At 41.6% G+C, this 20,840-nt stretch overlaps 1 protein-coding gene across 18 annotated transcripts in view; it reads right to left on the bottom strand.

Moving 5' to 3' along the window:
- The window catches only part of ppfia2 (PTPRF interacting protein alpha 2), a 204,784-nt gene that overhangs the window by 183,151 nt on the left and 793 nt on the right, over positions 1 to 20,840 (bottom strand). For all 18 annotated transcript variants that reach the window (XR_004569975.1, XR_004569974.1, XM_034226061.1 and 15 more), the window contains exon 2: positions 12,404 to 12,659. Coding sequence is in view for 16 of the 18 variants with exons in the window: in XM_034226061.1 (XP_034081952.1) it covers positions 12,404 to 12,652 (249 nt within the window). In the remaining 2 variants the exon portion in view is untranslated. The remainder of the gene's footprint in view (positions 1 to 12,403; positions 12,660 to 20,840) is intronic.

Below are 20,840 nucleotides of genomic sequence, written 5' to 3'. Positions count from 1 at the left end.
TCCTCTGGAGCAGAGAGAGGAGCTGTGGATTATTGTTATTGATTAATGCATCAGTGGATCATTAGGCATCATTAGCATTAGGGTCAAAAACACTGAACTCACAACTTAAAATGAAAGTGTATAGTTTATTTAATAAAAGAGCGCATGATCAATGTGAAAAATGACAGTAGATCTAGATTAGTTGCAATTTGGTGCTATATATATATTTTTAAAAAAAAATGTAATACAAGAAAAAAAAATTATAATTTTATTTTTTTAAACACCTTGAATTTCAGGGGGGGCGCGGGGCTCCGTTGGCAGGGCGCGGGGCTCCGTTGGCAGGGCGCGGGACTCCGTTGGCAGGGCGCGGGGCTCCGTTGGCGGGGCTCCGTTGGCGGGGCGCAGCGCAATATTTGTCTTCTCTACATAGAATACCGCATTGTAATTCCACTTGCCAAAAAACAGCTAAATACACATTGATTTATTTTACCTCCATAATATAAACTGGACCTTGACAGCACTTGTTTATGTACAACATAATGGTGGGATACAATACTTGATAGCATTTATGGAGAGCCTTATAAAAAGTGGTAACCATAACAAAGCGCCCTTTGCAAACATCTCTAGTCACTCCGTATGATGACCTTTTCATGCTTTACTGAATCATATGTAGAGTATTTTCCAAACACTTGACGTTTCTTCCACAAAATAGCTCATTTACATCTCTGAAGCTCCAATGGATGTAGTGTCTTTATAGCTTTTAAAGACTATCTCTACAGGCTCCTTCACATTACAACCTGCAAACAATTAAAAGTGATGGCTTGGCAGGTCTTTTACTTTCTTCCTTGCAACACTAACTTTTACATAGGAAATTCTAAGTGTGATCTTTGAGTACACAGACTGATCAAACTTAAAGAAGGATTTGAATGCAAGCAGCTGCTGCCTCCTTGTTAGGCTGATCCACTGTTCCTGCAACTTCCTGCCTTCACAGTGCCCTACTGTGTTCTTTATTACAGAGAGAATTACATCTGCAGGAGATCCTTCGGTTCAGCCGAGTCCCCCCCCCCTCCCCCCCTCACCCCCTCTTGTGTTTCACTGTCAGACACCGGTCAGCCAGCATCCAGCTTGGCGTCGGCACTGGCAGTGATGATTCATCCGGGGGAGGCCGAGCTCCGTCTCTCTAATCAGACTGAACTAAACTTTCAAGGGTATTGATCAGGCATCTCTGTCAGTGCCATTAGAGACACTTGATGCATATAGTGTGTGCTAAAGAACCCTCCTGCTTCTGTCAATGTGAAGAAGATTAAAGGGAGAAGAGAATTAAAGGGGTTGGAGAGGGAAAACACGTTTTCAGGCAGACAAATCGAGAAAGGCTTTGGTTTGCAAATCAAAGCTTTCGAGACAGGAACATTGGAAAATATGCTAGCCCTGTCTATCAGCATGTGTGTATATTAAACAGAAAATGACTGTTCTAAGGACAAGAAGACATTAACAACATCATTTTCCGGTTTATCCTATCTTATTCCGATGCAGGCCTACGGGCATAAATGTTTGTGTTGTTAATGATCGATTGACTCGGATTAAAGTATCGATGCAAAGATCAACAGTCCAATATAATGGCAAAGTCGACAATACAAATTATAAATACATATCATCTTTAAGGCCTTTATTTGTGAAATGGTCCAAGCACACTCTCTTCTTTTCCTACTTCCTAATGCCAAGGAATATGTCAAATTATGGTTTAGGTATTTTCGGTGAGTTGATACCATAGACTGTATAAATGGACGTAGTGTATGTGACGTCACCCATAGGTTTCTGCAGAGTTGCTGAGAAGCCCTTAGTAGGCGGAGTCGGCCGCTGCCGTGTCGACAGTGAAGTAGTGATGGGAATTATGGCTCTTTGAAGGGAGCCGGATCTTATGACTCCGTTCCTTTCAGAGAGCCGTTCAAAAGAGCCGTTTTTTTAAAGGGGGCGGGGTTACTAGGTGTATGCGAAATAATCACCCGGATAATGATTGACTGTATTGCCAGACCTAATGTCAATAATCGGCATTGTAAACATGACACAAGGTGGCGCCATATCCATGTCAACATGTCAGTGAATGTACTTTGAATTGACCCTCTGTATGTGTTAAGTAAATAAAGTTGCCTTGCCTTGAATGAAATTCACGCAACTCTTAATATTAGATACTGTGTTTTTAAGTGGCAATGGAGATTATTTGTTGACCCTGCTTTAAAGGATATTTTGCCTTTACAAATGAATGGTGCGCTTTATCACTGCCTGGGTTTTGGTTGAAGTGCATCCAAATGCTGCTGCGTTTTCGCGTTTGGCTCATTTTCCATCCGAAAAACACGTCGTCTACCTGTTCTGTACCACTTGTTATGACTTCTCTCTTTCGCGTATACTGTTAAGACCCACCCCATCTCACTCCTCATGCTGAAACCTACCAATCAGAGTAGGGGCGGGTCTTCACATAATTTGGGGAACAAAATCAAGCTTTTTAAAAGGCGAGTGGATTTTGGCAGGCAGTGAGTGCGGACCAACGATTGAATGATAACAAGAACGGCTCTCACCAACTAGGACTCGGTTCCCCTCGCTCGTACCAAAGAGCCGTTCAAAAGAATCGGCTCGTTCGCGACCGACACATCACTACAGTGAAGTCAGAGTCTAATGGCGCATTTTCACTACACGGTAGGGCTGTGCGATTATGGCAAAAATCATAATCACGATTATTTGGTCAATAATTGATATCACGATTATTTTGACGATTATTCATTGACCATTTATTGAACTTTAAAACAAATAATATTTTACCAATAAACAAGATCAATAAATGTGTTGGAGCGCACTTCCAAAACCATACTAAACATATATTAATATGATAAATAAAAATAAATTAGACCAAAATAAATGAAATCCAATATGTTGCAGTGCACTGTCACAACCTACTGAAAACTCCTTAACATATAGCCAACATTTTGGTAAAACATATTCAACATATTCCACTCAGTTAAACGTTGAAGGCTGGCCCACCGTCATGGTCCAGAAGTAACAGGAAATAAATGTTGAACTACAATTTAAGACCAAATAAAAATGTTTAGGCCACCATGGCAAATGCTGGTAGGGCTGCTCATGTCATCTCTTAAAGATTTTTTGCAAGAAATACCAGCCTGTTTACATGGTCTGGTTTCAGAGATGAGCGCAGGCAGGTGACAATATTGCCACCTGTACTGAAGACCCTTTCTGAAGAGGAACTTGTGGCAGTGCTGCCACATATGACACAGGAAAAAAAGAAAAGACTCTGAAGAACCCTTTCTTTGCCATTATATAAAAATAGTGTTTCTACAAAAGTATAAATTAGGCTTACTAATAAGACAACTCAGATCTGAAGCTACACAGTAATCTGCTGCAGCAACAGTGCAATAAAAAAGACAACATTAATAGAATCAAACCCATTTTTTGTTGCATTTTATTAGAGTATAAAAAGAAATGCCTTTAAAATAGGATGCAAGCAACACTAGTTTCTGAACTGATAGACTATAATCAATTTAAACAGAACAGATCTTAATGTTTGCATTCTTATACCATTTTGTACAATAATTATCATGAATAAATTCAAACAAACTAAAACTTACAGCAGATTAATAACGGTATCTAAATTGAGTTTTTATTATATCAAAAACCTGTTGAAATGCTGCTGTTATTTTTACTGTCCCACAAAAGCGCGTCGCAGCCTCCAGGAAAGCTTCTTTCATAACTTCGCCGTCTTCGAAAGACTTCATGTGTTTCGCAAGAACGTGACTGACACGATAAGATGCTCTGGTAGCAGCCTTGCTCTTGTTGTTGGGCCCTGGTGAAAATGGACTGCTGTGCATTTAGCTGTGCTCTCAGGCCCCTCCCCTTTTGGAGCGTAGGGCAGAATTGAGGGAATTCCGTCTCGTAGGGTTTGTGCACTGTTTTGAAATGCCGCTCCTAAATTACCCTTCTTCGATAAAGCCACGCTCGCATTGCAGATGAGACAGATGGACTTTGAATTGGAATAGATACAAAAATAATGATCCTCCCACTTGGAGTGAAAATTATATATTTTGGGCTTTTTTGCTTCTGCCATAATTGGGTCTTGTGTGTGTTAGGACTGTCACTCCTGTTGACCATCCATGCTGTTGACACGGACAAAGTCAGCGAACTAGTGCACTGCTCACCAGCCACGCCCCGACACATGGGGTGAGGCCGGCCAATCACAAAGCTTTGATGCGTTCAAGTGCATTATTCTGGCACGGGAACATTATGTTACAGGACATTAACGATAAAAACAGAATATTGTTGTTCTATTTTTAGACACATCTCGCGATCGACTGGGAATCTCCCCGCGACCCTTCTTTTTAACTAGTTGCTGCTCTTGTTCTGACATCTTCGCTTGCGCTGAACACTCACAACACATGTCACTCCCACGTGGCCGAGTGGGCTTTTAGGGAGGGGCGAAAGCGCACCCAGCAAAATAATCGTATTTTGTCAATTATGCTGTTTTCCTAATCGTCGCAAGCCATAATCGTAATCGCGATTAAAATACGATTAATTGCACAGCCCTACTACACGGCCTCGATCGGTATGGCTAGGCCTCGTTAGGCCTTGTTAGGACTCGCTCACTTTATGGCGCATTTCCATTACAGTTTAGGAACTGGGGTAGTATCAGTAACGCAGTGTAGGCGGAGCTGTGATGTCATCTTCAATGAGAACCCCAGAAAAACAACATTAGCTGTTTGCACTCAAGCTCACAGCTCCTCATATCTGTTCAGAAACTAGACAAAAGTTTAACAAGTACAAACCACAGACTGTCTGTGTCATGGTGAATACAGTCGCTGGTTTATTTATGTCTGGATAGGCCGTTGTTGTGAGTGTGGACGGTCGGAGCATATACTGCGTTAGCTTAGCCGATCTCCATTCAGAAAACACGCATTTTAAAAGGTTTTTTGCCTGCCGTCTGTCTGCAGACTTGTCAAAGCATTAATTCATGGTTTTTACTAACCGGTATCAGTATGTTGTTACTTCGGCATCATTTTGAAACGTGTATTACAATTAAATCACGGTCAAATAAGTTAATCTTGTTGTAGTTGTCAGCGATTCTCTCTCTAGTTTAGCATACTCAGCCCGACTCAGCCTGGTTGTTGGCCCTGAAAGAACCTCGATTTTACGCTTGGTTGATATATATATTTGGGCTGCAAAATTCATCCATTTTATTTTCAAAGTTGCAATATGGACTAGTGGAATATCCAATAAGTTCCCTATTTGGTAAGGGAACACTATTATCAATATTAATTTGAATTAAGTATCGTGGTTTTGCAAAGAAGTCCAGGCTTACAAAAGGTATTGTACAGATATAATAAAAAGTACTTGTTTGGTAAAGATCCCCATTTCAATAAATAAGATAATGGGAAATATGTCACAATTCTTTTAATTTCCTCTAATATCGTGAAACATGGAAATTGCAATATCAGTTAAAATAATAGCCATGTTCCGAAAATGGTGCAGCCCTAATATATATGTAACTGTGTCAAATGGGCATATACTGTAATATTGTCTCATATGGATCACAGAAAGCTGAGTTGAATTTAATCGTATTGTGGCAGACTTTGTGATATCAGCAAGAATCATATCGTTTTCATAGGAATTAATATAAAATTGTATTGTGTACAACACTTCTACTATTTGCGATGTTTAATCATGTTTTCTGAAACTGATAAGCTTGTGAACTTAAGACGGTCATTACTGGTAGCTCCGGAGTAGCCCACTGACGCTCGTCTTTGTACAGTTTCCTTCTCTCTCCACGCATCAACTGCACATCCAGCCCGCAGGCAGCGTGAACTGGGGCACAAACAATAACAGTAATCATGGAAAATCATGTGCTGCTCTGGAGGAAGAGACCAGCTGACTGGCAGACTGCTGGAGCCCAGAGGGCCTCCTGCAGCAACAGAGAGATGGAGAGGGGGTTGGAGGAAGGGGAAGCAGCGAGAAGAAATGCGGGAAAAAAAACATTAGCAAGCAAAGAGGAGAAGGATTCACCTTTCATCCCCTCTGCTCCAGAAGCTTAGTCATCTTCGCTTCCACATTCTGCCTTTTTTTCAGAGCGCTTCACAGTCTCCCTCCTCCCACCGCCGTGCTCTCCTCTCCTCATTCACTTCCCACCCCCATGGAGGTGGACAGAGTGGTACGTTCCATGACTGCTCGTTTGGCGACACTGGCTGAAGCTTTAAGAAGGATGTGGCCGTGTGCCTGTGGCCGACTCTTTGAGGAATGGCCGTGTCATGTTTGATTAATAAACTGCAAGGGGGTAGGGGGTATCATTGACGAAAAACAGGGTGCTAATGACCAGACACCAGAGATGGATAATTCCTCTAATTGTTAATCTTTAAATTAAATTGTAATTGAGGTGTAAAATGAAAGCATGTTTCCAAGCTCAATCACCCTTTTGTATCAAAGACATGGCAGGACTGTTGTAGATTGTAGTGAGGACAGTCATGAATGGGCAGACTGCAGATCAATGGGCCGCTCTGCACAGTGATGGAGTGCCGTCTTAGCTTTCATTACTACATTGGTGTGCCACTGATCAATTGGCTGGTGTCTCATTACTGTCTGGCCGGCAGTGAAAGTACTCTTCAACGTCTGGGGGGGGCTAAGGCAATAGGCGAGATTTCCACAGTGACCGACACATTCATGTATGATTTAATGTTATTGCTTCATTTGGGCCAAAGCTAATGGTACGTTCACACTCTCACACCAGTCACACTTCCTGAGTTGGGAAGTCGTGGTTTTGAGTTTTAAGTCGCAATGTGAAATTGACACGGATGCTATAAAGGAGAGGTTTTCTAGGACTATTTTATTGGTCAAAGGTTAGCAATGAAAGGTGTTCCACCATTTTCAAATTGTTTCTTCCAACTGAAGAGGGTGTGCATGTGAATTCACAGGGAGGAACTTTTTCATTATTATTTAAAGTGGACCTATTATGCTATATTGGAAACATATATTGTAGGGCCATACCTATACAAAACATGTCTGTGAAGTTTTTTTTTCAAATACCAAACAGATCACCCATTGTAGCCATGCCTCATACTGCTCAAACCCCTCTTTTGCAGCCCTGTTAGAGAAACTCGGATTTTGGGTCCTTAGCTTGAGAAAAAAAAAAGAGGAGGCGGAGCTAATGCCTGAACAGAATTCTACCGGAGATAAAGTTAAATTCTGCTGTAATAAAACCACACACTGTTCTAAACCACATCAAAGATTATTTCTGAAGCAGTATGGAGCTCAAATGCTTTTTCTCTTGCGGGTTTACCACAAAGTGAGTTCCTTTTTATTTCCTGCTTTTTAAACACATTACACACAGTACAGGTTAGCTCTGAGTGTTAGCTAGGCTTGCTAATGTAAACAAAGACAAGATTACGTCCAAAACACGTCAGGCATTGTTTCTGATAGCAACTCTCTGTGGGTCCGCTGCCGATTTGACGTCAGATCGGCAGCAAATCGGTATCCGCTCGTTGTACACCCGTTTCTAAAAGATTTGGGTACGGAGGAAAAGAGAGAGGGTTTTATTTTCTGACGCTGCGTGAGTTCCCCGACGCACCGGGGACACATATTTATGTATAAAAGACATCACAAAGTGCATTTTGCATGATAGGTCCCCTTTAAACACAACATGAATGCAGCATATGTTTGGATATCTGTCCTGTGTTACGGATCTGCTCAGAAAGTGAATCATACAAACCATGCCGAAAACATAACCACTTGGGCGAAGGAAATATAAATATATGCCTTTCCAAATTTCCTTGAATACATTTAATATTTTATGATGAATCAAAGTGAATCAACCCCTTGAAGGAGATTATACACAAAACATTTAAGTCGCATGGTCGTAACTGAGATGTAGTGCAAAGCTGTTATTTGTAAAGGCTAGTCAAGTCTAATCTACATGTGTGTGTTTTAGTTCAATTGAAATGGTCAATATACAATGAGAGAAAGATTCTCACTGAACATTGTGTGTCACTTTGAACTAGATCAAGGGCTTCTGGTGTTTCCTCCGAGCTAAAGTACACCTGCTGACACTCTGGCAGACAGATCGTACTAAAGATTATTTATTCCTCTCTAAGAAACATCTTAGAAAAGAGGATGCTCCTGAGAACATCATCTGCCTTGGCAGCTTTAATGTTTGGAAACAGTAAGTAAACAGCGTGGGGATAAGGCGCCTGTACCCCCCCGGGGTCTTCGGGTACAGTAGCACACAGCTGAGTTCTACGGAGAAACCTCTGTCTGTGTCCTGACTCAGAGGGCGTTGGGGGATGGGAGGTCACATGCGCAGTGCTGCAGGCTTCAGTTTGTCTACACACTCTTTGTGTTGATCTTTTTCTCTGAACTGAGTTTATATGCAAGACTCAGACAAACACCAGGCTTTCAGATCACAGGGGTGCCCCTTATTTCCGCCTTTAGTTAGGGATAAGATCACATTTCTCACCCTGTGCAAAAGAAAACATGAGCAGCAGAGAAGAAGTTGAGGGTAAATCCATCACTTTATTTGCTGAATAGTTTACCGCCTGTGATAATACTAAATTGTATCAAACTGAGAAAGTAGGTTATGAGAACAATGTCTCCATTTGTATCTAAATCTTAAATGTTTCGGATGTTTTGCTTGTGACTATCAGTGGTACGGATAATGCCCACACTGGAGACACTTTTACTGTTTTGGGACATTCAAGTCTATCTTTCCATCAGAACTGCAAGGTAACAATTGTTGTTCTCTTTGAGTTTTAATCAATAAGTCTAATCATGGTAAAAAAAAAATCCCATCATGGTTTTCTTAAGCTCAATGTGACATCCTCGTATGTCTAAGTCTTATTTCAAACAACCCAAATACAAAGATATTTGTATTAACAATGATATAAACACACAATCCAATGATGTTTGGACTCACCAAAATAGTTAGAGATTAAATATTGTATCAAAAAGTCTCTACCTGTATGCTTTAAAAGTGTATAAATAATAAATCACTAAATACAATACATCAAGTGTTTGGAACATTCTTAACACATGGATAAAATGGTCATTATATGGAGTGATTTAAGATGCTGGGAGGAGCGTTTTTGGATGCTAATCACCATTTATTTGCCATTACCCTCAACACTTTGTAACATAATCTGACTGTAGGAGTAGGCGACATACTTTTCCACCTTTCAAGCCTTCCAAATATTCATTTAAATAGAAGCATCAGAGTAACATATAGAGGGCATGTCATGTCTGACACACAAACAGCTAATGGTTGCCTCTGCCTTTCCACTGCTCTGCTACGAAATGGCCTGATGAAACGTAGAAAGAGAAGACAAGGGACAGTGGGAAGGCATATCAGGGAAGAGATGGGGGCACTGTCGGATTGTTATGCATGTGAGGCGGGGGGGGGGGGGGGGGGGGGGGGGGGGGGGATGCGGTGTTGCCTGGAAGCGCGCGGAGACGGCGAATGTCACTCCGATCAGTCGGAAGTGTCACGACGGGTAGCGGAGCCGTGACCTCTGATGGGGAGAGGGGAGAAACAGAGGGAGAGGAGGGAGACACGGGGCAGAGGGCAACACAACAGAAAAGGCAGTGACAGCAGGAACAGAGAGGGGAACAAGAGGGAGGGAAGTTTGTGGAGGGGCCAACGCCTAATCCTGCCAGCGCTCAGGGCTTCAGGAACAGAGGAGTGATATCAGTAAAGACACATTCACAGGCGGACTATCCTCTAAATGAGGCCACTTCTGTCTGCTGCCTCGCCTCTCACTCACAACCTCCCCTGCAATCACAGTGGAGAAACACCTAGAAGCTATCTGCTGTCCTGTTTAAGAATCCCACCACTCCATTACATGTTGGACCAACACTGCTGGTCCCCTACAAACAGGTATCAAGAGCGAGAAACCCGAGCGAAAAGGTGATGGCCTCTTCTCTGTAAAAAGCTCTTTCTTATTGTTCAGGAGTGAAGCTTTTATCTGCTGCATATTAAACAGAAGCCAAGGCAAGTGTATTTATATAGCACATTTCAACACAAGGCAAGTGAAAGTGCACACAAAATACGTTACAAGCATTACGATTTAATGCCTTATAATAAAGTGCCAATTCAGTGCATTCAAAAACAGATAAAAAGCCAAGAGAACACAAAGAATGCAAAGTTAAACAAGCTTGAATGGAATAAAATGGCTATAAAATACAAAAGTAAAAGTTACAGTGCAGTGTAAGTTGGATTTGATTTAATACATCGCAGCGGCTAAAAGTCTTCAGCCTGGATTTAAAGCGACCTGCAGTCTTCTGGAAGTTTGTTCCAGATATATGGAGCACAATAACTAACTAAACGCTGCATCTACAGAAACACAACAGAGCCATTTTCCCCCCTCGTTTAATGCCTCTGTGTAATTACCAAGGTCTGACAAACCTCTTCATAAACGATTAGAGTAATGTTGATATCAATAAGACGCCATCGCATTAATGAATTCATGGTTTGTGCTAGAGCGACGTCAGGAGGATCCCTATCGCCGGAGTGACATCTAATTTAAACCGGGTGTCAGGAAAAGCACCAGAACAATATGTCAGTTCTGTCATTACGCAATGACAACCAATACATCAACACTGCGCCACCACGGAGTTGTACTGCCCGTGGATATCAATGAAATTGTATGATAATGAAATATTATTTCACTTGAGCAGCCCTGGATGCTTTCTCTGGAAGCAGTGGGAATGTTTGGATAGGAGAGTGCGATATTGTGACAAAAAAAAGCAAAGACAATAATTAAAATGTGAGAGATGAGGGTGGGAGAGGTTTTTTTTCTCTCTGTGGTATTCTGGGTTTAATCTTTGAACAGCATTGAGTAGTTTTCCTTTTTCTGACATGTACTGTATATTATGAGCACTGTGTAACTTCTGAGGAGGGTAAAGGCCCGGAGGCTAAAGTGTGAGCTGCAAAACCACAAAATCCTGAGCTTAGACCTGCAGTCTGAGACGAATCCGAGATGAAGCAAAAGCAGTCTCTAGTGACGGCATATTTTTTACATCTTGAACCCCAGAGTGCCAACGATCCGGTTTGTCAGAATGAGTAAATGGCTTGATTCAAATTGTTCAAGGAGCCAAAGAGTTAGAAAAAAAAACACAGCTAAAAATAGTTTTCCAGCTGGATTAATGCAAAATAGGAAGTATCATTTTAACAAACCTCTTTTAGGCACTAATGTGAGATCAAACCAACACTAATACAGACACAGTGTGTGCCTCGCCTCTCTGGAAGCAGGCGGATTACTGTGCCATGGAACAAAGTCCTCCTCTCCCCGCCAACACTAGCAAACCTCCAGAGTCTTCTGGAAACAGAGTGTGGAGAGCTTGTGACTAGAATTACTGACACACTTTTAGAAAGTGCTAATCTCCCCTTGGGTTTTTTTTTCTCCACATTTTGCTACAAAGATGAACAAGCCACAACCAAAGCTCACTATTTCGGTTATGTTTCACTGACTTGACAGCAAGCCAGCAGTGTCACACAACCAACACGGCTGAATGCACACCCAATGAGAATTGTGCCTGGGAATTTAAATACCAACTATTTATCAGGTTTTGTTTTGAGGATGTCTGAAATCTGACCTTTGAGTTGTTTAAACACAGCCCTGTGGCAGCATTACAAGTACTGTTCATGTCAAAAATAATAGCTGAAAACACACAGATACACCGTGCATTATTTATCCAAATTGCTTTAATTTACCGTCATTATGCAAACGGAATCAAACTGGTAATTAACTGAAATGCAAAAGTGATGCAAAAAAAAAAAATCCAAAATTCCCTCTCTTGCATGTTTTATAAGTGACTTAGAAATGTCAGTTTGATATAACGCAAGTCACTGAGCTGGAACACTTTCCAAAGTAGTAGTTCTCGAAGACACGATATTTGTGCCATGTTCAGTTAGGAATAATCTACTGATGTACAGCAAATTGAAAGATAAGTACCCAAACTTTAAATGAACGATACTACTGGAGAGGGAATTAAATCGCTCTTATTGCAAGATGCATTTCATCCAGTGAAAGTGTTTATAGGAATGCGCAAAAGAACAACTGTATGCAACAAGACAGTTAAGCAACACCAATGGTTCAAAGAAGTCAGATGTATTGTGTGGGTGAAATACAACCAAACTCTTTTGTAAAACCGGATAAAAACAACAATTTGATAGCAAAATATAACATTTCTCTTGTATGTTGGAACCACACAGATAGAATAAGTATAGCATACTGTTCAAAAGTTAAAGTAGACATCATATAACCACAACACCAGGGTTCAAGGACCTCCTTTGAATATCTTACCATCGTTCCAGTCTATATTTAAACTGATAAACAGGCAGTGAAGGCAAACATTTGAATATTAAAATCAACGCCAAAGTCCTTACCTGTGGCAGGGCGGAGGTGAGCTGGCGCTGCAGAGAGTCCCGGTCGTAGATGACGTCCTGGAGGTGCGACTGGGACACGCCGAGGCTCTCCTGGGTCTCCCTCAGCGTGTCCAGCAGCCGGTCCCTCTCGTCCAGCATGTTGACCATCAGCTGCTCAAAGTGGGAGTCCGGGTCCGAGGAGCTGCTCTGAGAGCCGCGCTGGTTCAGAGCCGTGTCCTCGCTGATGGTGGGCATCACCTCGCACATCATCTTGGCGCTGCCGGGGGAAGAGGGAGATCTGAGATTAGACAGGAAATGAACTCAGTGGTCGTCAGGCGGTGTATAACCAGGGAAAAGGTGAATTCAATGATGGAAAGTATGTTGGGTTAGACTTATTGCTGATGGCTAATCATCAAATATGGAATACAGTCATTCATATTGAATACAAATCAAATACTATATTCATGTATTTTTTCTTTTAATGTTTGTTTTATTATCTTTGCTTTTTAATGAATGTTTTTAAATGCCATGTTTTTTCTTTTTTGTAAAGCACTTTGAATTACCTGGTGTTGAAAGGTGCTATATAAATAAACTTGCCTTGCCTTACACATTTAACCTAGATGGAATTTCCCTTCCTCGAGATTATATATTCAGGTATATCTTGATAATATTTGTTATGTTCCATATATCAATCATTACAAACTGTGTGAGGCTTGTATTGTAAAGGTAACTTATTGCAACACTATTTAGCCTCTATGGTTAACATTATTATTTTATGAATCTAACATGTTTCAATATCAATATTTATTTTTATGTTGGATTTTTTTATATTTTAATCGTTTAACCTTTATTAGAATTATGGCATTTTTATTATTATTATCTTTTTATTTGTATTTCTGTTGTGCCTATATGTTCACTTTGTTTTATGGGATTGTATATTGTTGCATCGATTCAGTTGTCTTGTGTCTTATCTGTCGGAGAGAAATCATTATTTATCTTATTGTATGTGTATTATCATACATTATACCTCCTTGTGTCTATTAACCTGATAAAATGTTATATTTTGCTGCATGTACCTGTAAAGCTCTTAACAAGTAATCTGAGGGGAATTTGTTTACTTGTGATGTGTCATTTTGTAAAGCACTTTGAGCGCCATGTGTTGTATGAAAAGTGCTATAAAGCTTTATTATTATTGTTATTATTATTATTATTATAACATGAATCTAAAGTTTTCAACTTACCTAATTACTCAATAACATAAATGACATTTGGAGTGTCCACAGGAAACCATTTACTGGTGGTGTTTCATTCACAACAACTGATGTAGAGTTTATTTAAACTTCCAAAGACGATACAAGCCAACTTCTGTGTTCATGAGTGTCTACCATCCACTGTTTCTGTTAAGATGACTGGTGAGGATGTGACTGTGCCCGACATAGTTGGAGCTCGACTCAGCGTCACCTCCAGCTGTCTTGAGAGGCTGGGGGCTCTGCCCTAGATTCCGCGCTTGCTGTTTGATGATCCAGCCCAGATCTAGTTGCTTAACACACTATGCTATAGTGGATATCTAAAAACCATGTTCCAGCTTCCCTGAGGGACTTCAGAAAGCCTCCGGAGTCACCTTAACTGGTGCGATAGTTCATGGGTAAAAAACAGATATGCATCATCACACATCAGAGTCATGCAGCCTAATAAGCTCAGCCACAAATAACCAAGCGTTAAAGATTTACAGAGGTGAGTAATACACTTCAGATAGTCTGCTTTCTTTTATATCAGTTAAATTACTGTGTGCGTTGAGTGGAAACAGATCCTCACACATGCCTCCATCAAAAAAGAAAAAAAGCCAACATGTTTCACAACAATAGCACAAAGATAGTGTAATCCTCTCTCGTGGTTGGTTCAGTTCTGATTGCAGCTAAACATATTCTGACAATGTTCCTTTTTCAGTCTTCCACAAATACATTTAAAGGCATCAGTCTGGTGCTCGGTATATCATCCACAACCTAACAATACCCTTTTGCTTACAGGTTAAGTACTTCTATTCATTCTGTACAGTAGACCATGGGGCCTCAGTGTGTTAACCCAGGTCAGTTTACTCAGCGAGCCTTCAGTCTCCCATTGCCCAGCCTCGGTCCCCTCTGGGTGGGTTAAAATGGCAGGATTGTATCTCAGCATGTTCTGGCAGTAGGATGGTGTCTCCCAACTTTTCTCCAGGCAGCCAGCCAGACTGTCACCAGTTCAACATTCAGCCACCATCCGCTGCCGTTTAGACCTGAGAGACGGAGCCTGTGTGCTGCCTGGCTGGACTCTCTGCGCATGCCAGCCATTTGTTTGGAGAGCAGGCCAGCCGGCGGACAGACCGGGACATCGGTGGTGCATTTTAAGTAGACGGTAGTGATTTATTCCTGACTCTGGATCAATGCGTGTTAGTTGATCGCAGGGAGGAAGGTGCTGGTTGCATAAAAATCCATACGACTACGGCGTCTGGCAGTTCATATTAAAACAGACTTCAGGCAAAAAGTCTTGTTGCTCATCGTTATTGCTTGTGTTGCTTGTGGCAACTGGATAAAATACAAATCTGATAATGTTCTACAAAGAAAAATGTCTATGTGAAGTTGTTTTCTTAGTAGATTTGTGCTATTCCAACTTTCCAGCAAGCTAACTCTGGATAGGGATTTCCAATGATGAATGGATAACTTTATTGACACCAGTGTTTCCCCTACCATTGTCTTGGAGGGGCGCTGCGCCCTGCCAACGGCGCCCCCCCTGAAATTCAAGGTGTTTAAAAAAAAAATATATTATTATTATTATTATTGGGTTTTTTTTATATATATATATATATAGCACCAAATTGCAACTAATCTATATCTACTGTCACTTTTCACATTGAACATGTGCTCTTTTGTTAAATAAACTAAACACTTTCATTTGAAGTTTAGTGTTTTTGACCCTAAGAAACACTGATGCATTAACCAATAACAATAATCCACATCTCCTCTCTCTGCTCCAGAGGATTTAAAAATATATATATCTCCCCCCCCCCCCACCCACCTGCTCAGGCAGCACCCCCCCAAAGCAGTAAACCTAGGAGAAACACTGGACACTGTACATTGCATTTAGCAGACGCTTTTATCCAAAGCGACTTACAATAAGATATCTCTGAAAGTTAAGCAAAATGCAGAATGGAGTCTCTTTTTCCCATTCTGAGGGTTTAACACCCAAATCAGACCTTTACCTGGAGCCAATCAAAGATCACAACTTCCCAGTCATCCAACATGTCGCTGCTCTCCACAATGATCCAACAAAATAGGCCCTAAAATGCCACGAAACATTTGTGTTGTTTAATGGCGTTTTATTTCTCCTTTAAGCCATGCGGAAAGCAAAGTCTATTGAGGATGTTTTTCTGCTTCATGGCACATACAATCCCCTTTTGTCCTGTTCCTGCACCTTATGCTTTGATCTCACCGTGACTGCCCCTTAAATCATTTCTACTGTCTATGAAAAATCAATAGACACGGAGGGAAATTGCTCTGACTTTTGTCTGCGCCCTGAGACGTATTAGGCAGCCTTGCTGGAAACCAAAAGCAAACCATATCACTCAGTTAAACATACATCCACTTAATTGTGTCTGTCAAACCGTCATCAGGCCTGTCTCTTTTGTTAAAGTGGCTAGTCAGATAAAGGACTTTGTCTGCAAAGCCTTGAAGCCAAATGCAGTGACCCACTGCTTTCCCTGAAATGTCCTCTTTGATAGAGAAAATCTGCTCCTCTGCTGCTCGAAATTCATTAGTTCATTAGTGAAGCAGGCAGGCTGAAGTGATGGCAGGTAAGAGCTAGTGGGATCCTCTTGGACAGATAAACACTAATAACCCACAGTGGGCACAGTGTGAACAATGTGTGGTCTGAGAGCTCTATTTGCACGCTGGGATACAGATGTTGTCTAGATTGGGCTCGCTAGCAGTGACAATACTACTTCCTCACAACTGGACATCCAATTTGACCCTCATTATGAAAGCTATTTGGCCTACAGATATTCATAGAGCCTGAAACAGGGCGAATACTGATGTGGTGTCATCCATGTGCTTATTTCCTCTAGAATGCAACATCATGGCACATTACGATAATGTACAGCAAGAAATCTGGCCATAAATTCCACTGACATGTCAGACCTTGGTTTAGCATAAATGCATGTCTAATAATGATATGTAAAATGGTATCTGTCAGAGGGATACTTGCAGGAAAAGAGCTATTCGTAGTAACTGTTGTATAAACAAGATGAAGCTTAAGTGATTTTAGCGCGGCTGGTTAAAGATGTTAAATGCACGTCTAAAATGATGCAGAACTCACGAGAGAGAGAGAGAGAGAGAGAGAGAGAGAGAGAGAGAGAGAGAGAGAGAGAGAGAGAGAGAGAGAGAGAGAGAGAGAGAGAGGCTTCAATAAGAAATTCACACAAAAAAACAGGCAGGGATCATTGGGATGTTCTCTCCATGCCATATGCTAATCAATGAATTATTCAGGGGGGTAGGAGGGAGGTTTTTCTTCCCAATCAGTGCAGAGTCCTTTTATTCTGCCAAGCAACCTCTTTCAAGCTCTAACACCTGGCTGCAGACTGAAGTCTATAGCTGGCATCAGGAATTTGTGGGGCAAACTTTGAAACCTACAAAACGGCAGAAATAATGCTTGAGATCAAATCGAAAAAACGATAAAAAATCACAGCAAAACATGAACTAACAATCAAGTCTCTATTTGGGTAAGTTCCAGGACTCTATAGGCCTGAAACACTGACGCCAAAAACCAAAGTGATTTACTGAGTCAGCCCAAAACCAACAAGTACTACATCTTTTTTGGACACCTCAGGATTTACATTCAATGACCTCGCACTGCATGTAGCAAGGAGGAAAGAAAGGGTTTGGAGACCGGGGTGTAAGGGTGTGTCGCAGAGTTCATTGAGTTCATGTCTTGTCACATACCTAAACTAAATGCCTTTTTTCATTAACAATCACAATGTTTTGCGCAACGTCTGCAGAGATATCTTTTAATACAGCTAAATAGACCAAATAAAACTCCAAACTCCTGGGTTGAGAGTTTGACTGAGTGAGCTATCTATATGGGACAGCTGTAAATGACGTAGAACCACTCCATTTTGGGAAGAACACATCAGCAAACTGGGGCTAATTTCCTGAATGTCTTCAGTTAATCTCATTAATGGCAACCATTGTGTGAGAAGATAAGGAGCAGCTACACAAAACAGCAGCATGTTGCTGAGCAATATATGGCCAAGTGAGGCAAATTCAGCACTATTCACCACCTGGGAAACATCAAGCGGCGTGTAGAGGAGCGAGCGTGTGCCGAACAAGCGGACGACTTAACACGACACTCTGTGGCTTTGGAGATAAGCAGCACTGCTGAATGCTGATTTTGGAGATACTAAAAATAAAACCAGCGTCATTTAATAGTGTGTTTAAAGCTTTGTCATCACCAAGCAACTCAGATACTCATTTAGCAAGGAGATGCTCATTTAAAAAAACAAATTAGGCCCACAAATGCCTATTAAGAAACCAATCTCTTATGAAATACGAGGTCAACTTTTCAAACATTTGTAACACCCTATTAGGTTCAGCTCATCGCTACATGAGACCCAATTGTTTTGATGATAATGCACATCACCGACATCAGCACCACAAGCACAAGGCTGATTACGCATGTCGCTTTGCGGCCGTCGGGGGAGCTGACTAATGGGAAATTCCACTTTTAAATAACGTCTGTATTTGATTTCTTGGCATGCTGCTGAGCGCAAGTGCATGTGCAGGCGGCATTGATGAGCACAAGTGGCGTAATGGGTAATCTGTTGCATGCCGCTCCGTCCCGCATTGGCATCCATACCAGGCCGACAGGTGGGGAAAGTTTGACACCGCGTTTTAGTGAATGGGAAGGACCAGATTGCGTTGTACACTCATAGTGTGGAGAAATCCCATTCATATGGCTCCATGCACCAGAGAGACTTCTGACAACCGAGAGAAAGCCTGCCAAGAAAACAACAACTCAAGTCTATCCCATTTAATCACAGCCACAGGAACATACAACAAATCTCAGGCGGGAGTCTACCGAGTGGTTGGAGCAAACCATTAGCTCATCTCCAACCCTGCGCCCAGCTGATGTGTGACCTGTGCGGTGATGCAACAGCCATGCATTATAAGAACTTATACTAATGGATGTTTGATCGGTTATTGCAACACAGTGCAAGGCTCTCTGATACTGGAGGAGTAATACAACTGGGTATGTTTAGAACATTTTTGCATTAAGCCGTGATAGCAACAATGTCATGTGACTGGTTTGAGGCATGGCAGTAACATTTAGATTTTGTGTATGTTGTCATGACATTTGGGGCATTTTAGCGGCAAAAGGTACATTTTCAGTTTGAGTTTAGGTAGGTTAGCATAGGGTAGAGGGTTATATGAAATGTATTGGACGAGATAAGAAGGCACCGCAGCAATACTAAGCACAAGTCGCAATAAGAACATCAATCATCTGAATATAAAAGAAGACAAAATGAGAGTTAAATACAAGCCAAGATGGATTTTAGATAAATACTACAATACATGGCCCGACATGACTCAAATACTTATTCCTACAAAAAATGTACTTTATAAAGCTTTAAAGCTGTGCGGATCAATGTCAGTAATAACTCAAATAACCAATTAGTCGTAGAAGAAAATAATAATCGCCCACTATTTGAAAATGTATTCATTTAAAATTGGTAGAAATTGCCTGCTTTCTCTGTTTTATATCATATTACATTGAACACCTTTAAGTTTTGACTGATAGAACGAGACATTTAAAAAGGCATCACCTTACACTTTAAGAAACGGGAATTGACATTTTTCACTGTTTTTTGACATTTTATCAAGAGGCAGATTAACCTAGAATATCTAGAAATCTTCCCCGAAAAATTAATGTTTATTCTGCTGTGACTGACACCCTTGTGTGAACACTGACACACTGAGAAGTGAATGAGAGGGGATGAAGAGGGTGGCACGCCTGGGTGTAAAGTTACAGTCAGCCCGGTGCCATTAGGGAGGCGGGAGAGGAGGCTGTGCATCAGGTGTGTGGGTGTGTGTGTGTGTGTGTGTGTGTGTGTGTGTGTGTGTGTGTGTGTGTGTGTGTGTGTGTGTGTGTGTGTGTGTGTGTGTGTGTGTGTGTGTGTGTGTGTGTGTGTGTGTGTGTGTGTGTGTGTGTGTGTGTGTGTGTGTGTGTGTCCGTTTGTCTGAGTGAGCTTTAGCTCTACCTGTGTGTGAGCATCTGTCAGAGGGAGTGAGGGAGGCTCTGTGTGTCTTCTGATGTGTGTTTCACTGGCTGTTTGTTCAACTGGAAATAAGTCTGCATGCACATGCGAGCATCAAAGGACAGATGTAGCCTTTAACATCACCCACAATCCCCTGCAGCAAGGTCATGCAAACCATCAATCGATAGACATTGAATAAGAGCACGGATCGAGGTGGACGGAAAAAAAGAAAGCAATAAAGCCATGGTTGTAACGGATTTGAATGGTGTTGCTTGCCACCACCGCCAGCATCACCTTTCTCATTATGGAGGTTTCTTTTTTGGTCAAATCATCCCCATTAAAGCTGCCCTCAAATCATAATGTTATAGACATAAAAGATGCTGCCACAGGTAGCCACCTCTCTGCAGGACAGGTGGTACAAGCTTTGTCTGCACACCAGACATATTAGGCAGTGAGGTGCATGACGGGAAAGTCTCACTTCTTTCATGCAAAACCGTCAAATTAAGCATCCCCGCTCTCTGCATCATGCATATGAGTCACACTTGTGCCACAACTTCAGCAGGATGCAGGCTGAAGCATGCACATATTGGTTTTTTTCCTTTAAATGTCTTACGGTTGCAAAATGTGAATAATAATTTGCCAGATCATAGCATGCTCACAGCTTTTTGCCGGGGGGGGGTATTAACCTTATAGCTAAAATGAGCAGCGCATGCACGTGAGTGCCTTCTCATTCATTCATTCATTCATTCATTTATTCATTCATTGGGTAAACGTGTGTGTGAATGGGGTTGGTAGATGTGCATGGGTGACAGAGAGGCTGTTCTCCCGGCTTGCATGTCTATAATAACCGGTAATAATATTGTTTAAAAGGAGGGGCAGCTGTCCCTCCTATGACAGCTCCTCTTTTTACTGTTATTAACCACACACACACACACACACACACACACACACACACACACACACACACACACACACACACACATACACACACACACACACACACACACACACACACACACACACACACAAACACACAGGAGGCCTGACTGCGGCTGATCACGTCTGTACACCACTGTAACATCTCCTCCTCTGAAATAATAATTTGGGAGAATCCTTGGCTATTGTCTCAAGTGCATTACATCATGGCAGTCTCTCAGTCTGCATCCCCCCCCCCCC

The sequence above is a fragment of the Gymnodraco acuticeps genome, unplaced genomic scaffold, assembly GCF_902827175.1.
Source record: "Gymnodraco acuticeps unplaced genomic scaffold, fGymAcu1.1, whole genome shotgun sequence".
Taxonomy (NCBI): Eukaryota; Metazoa; Chordata; class Actinopteri; order Perciformes; family Bathydraconidae; genus Gymnodraco; species Gymnodraco acuticeps.
This window is presented reverse-complemented; position numbering and strand designations above follow the sequence as displayed.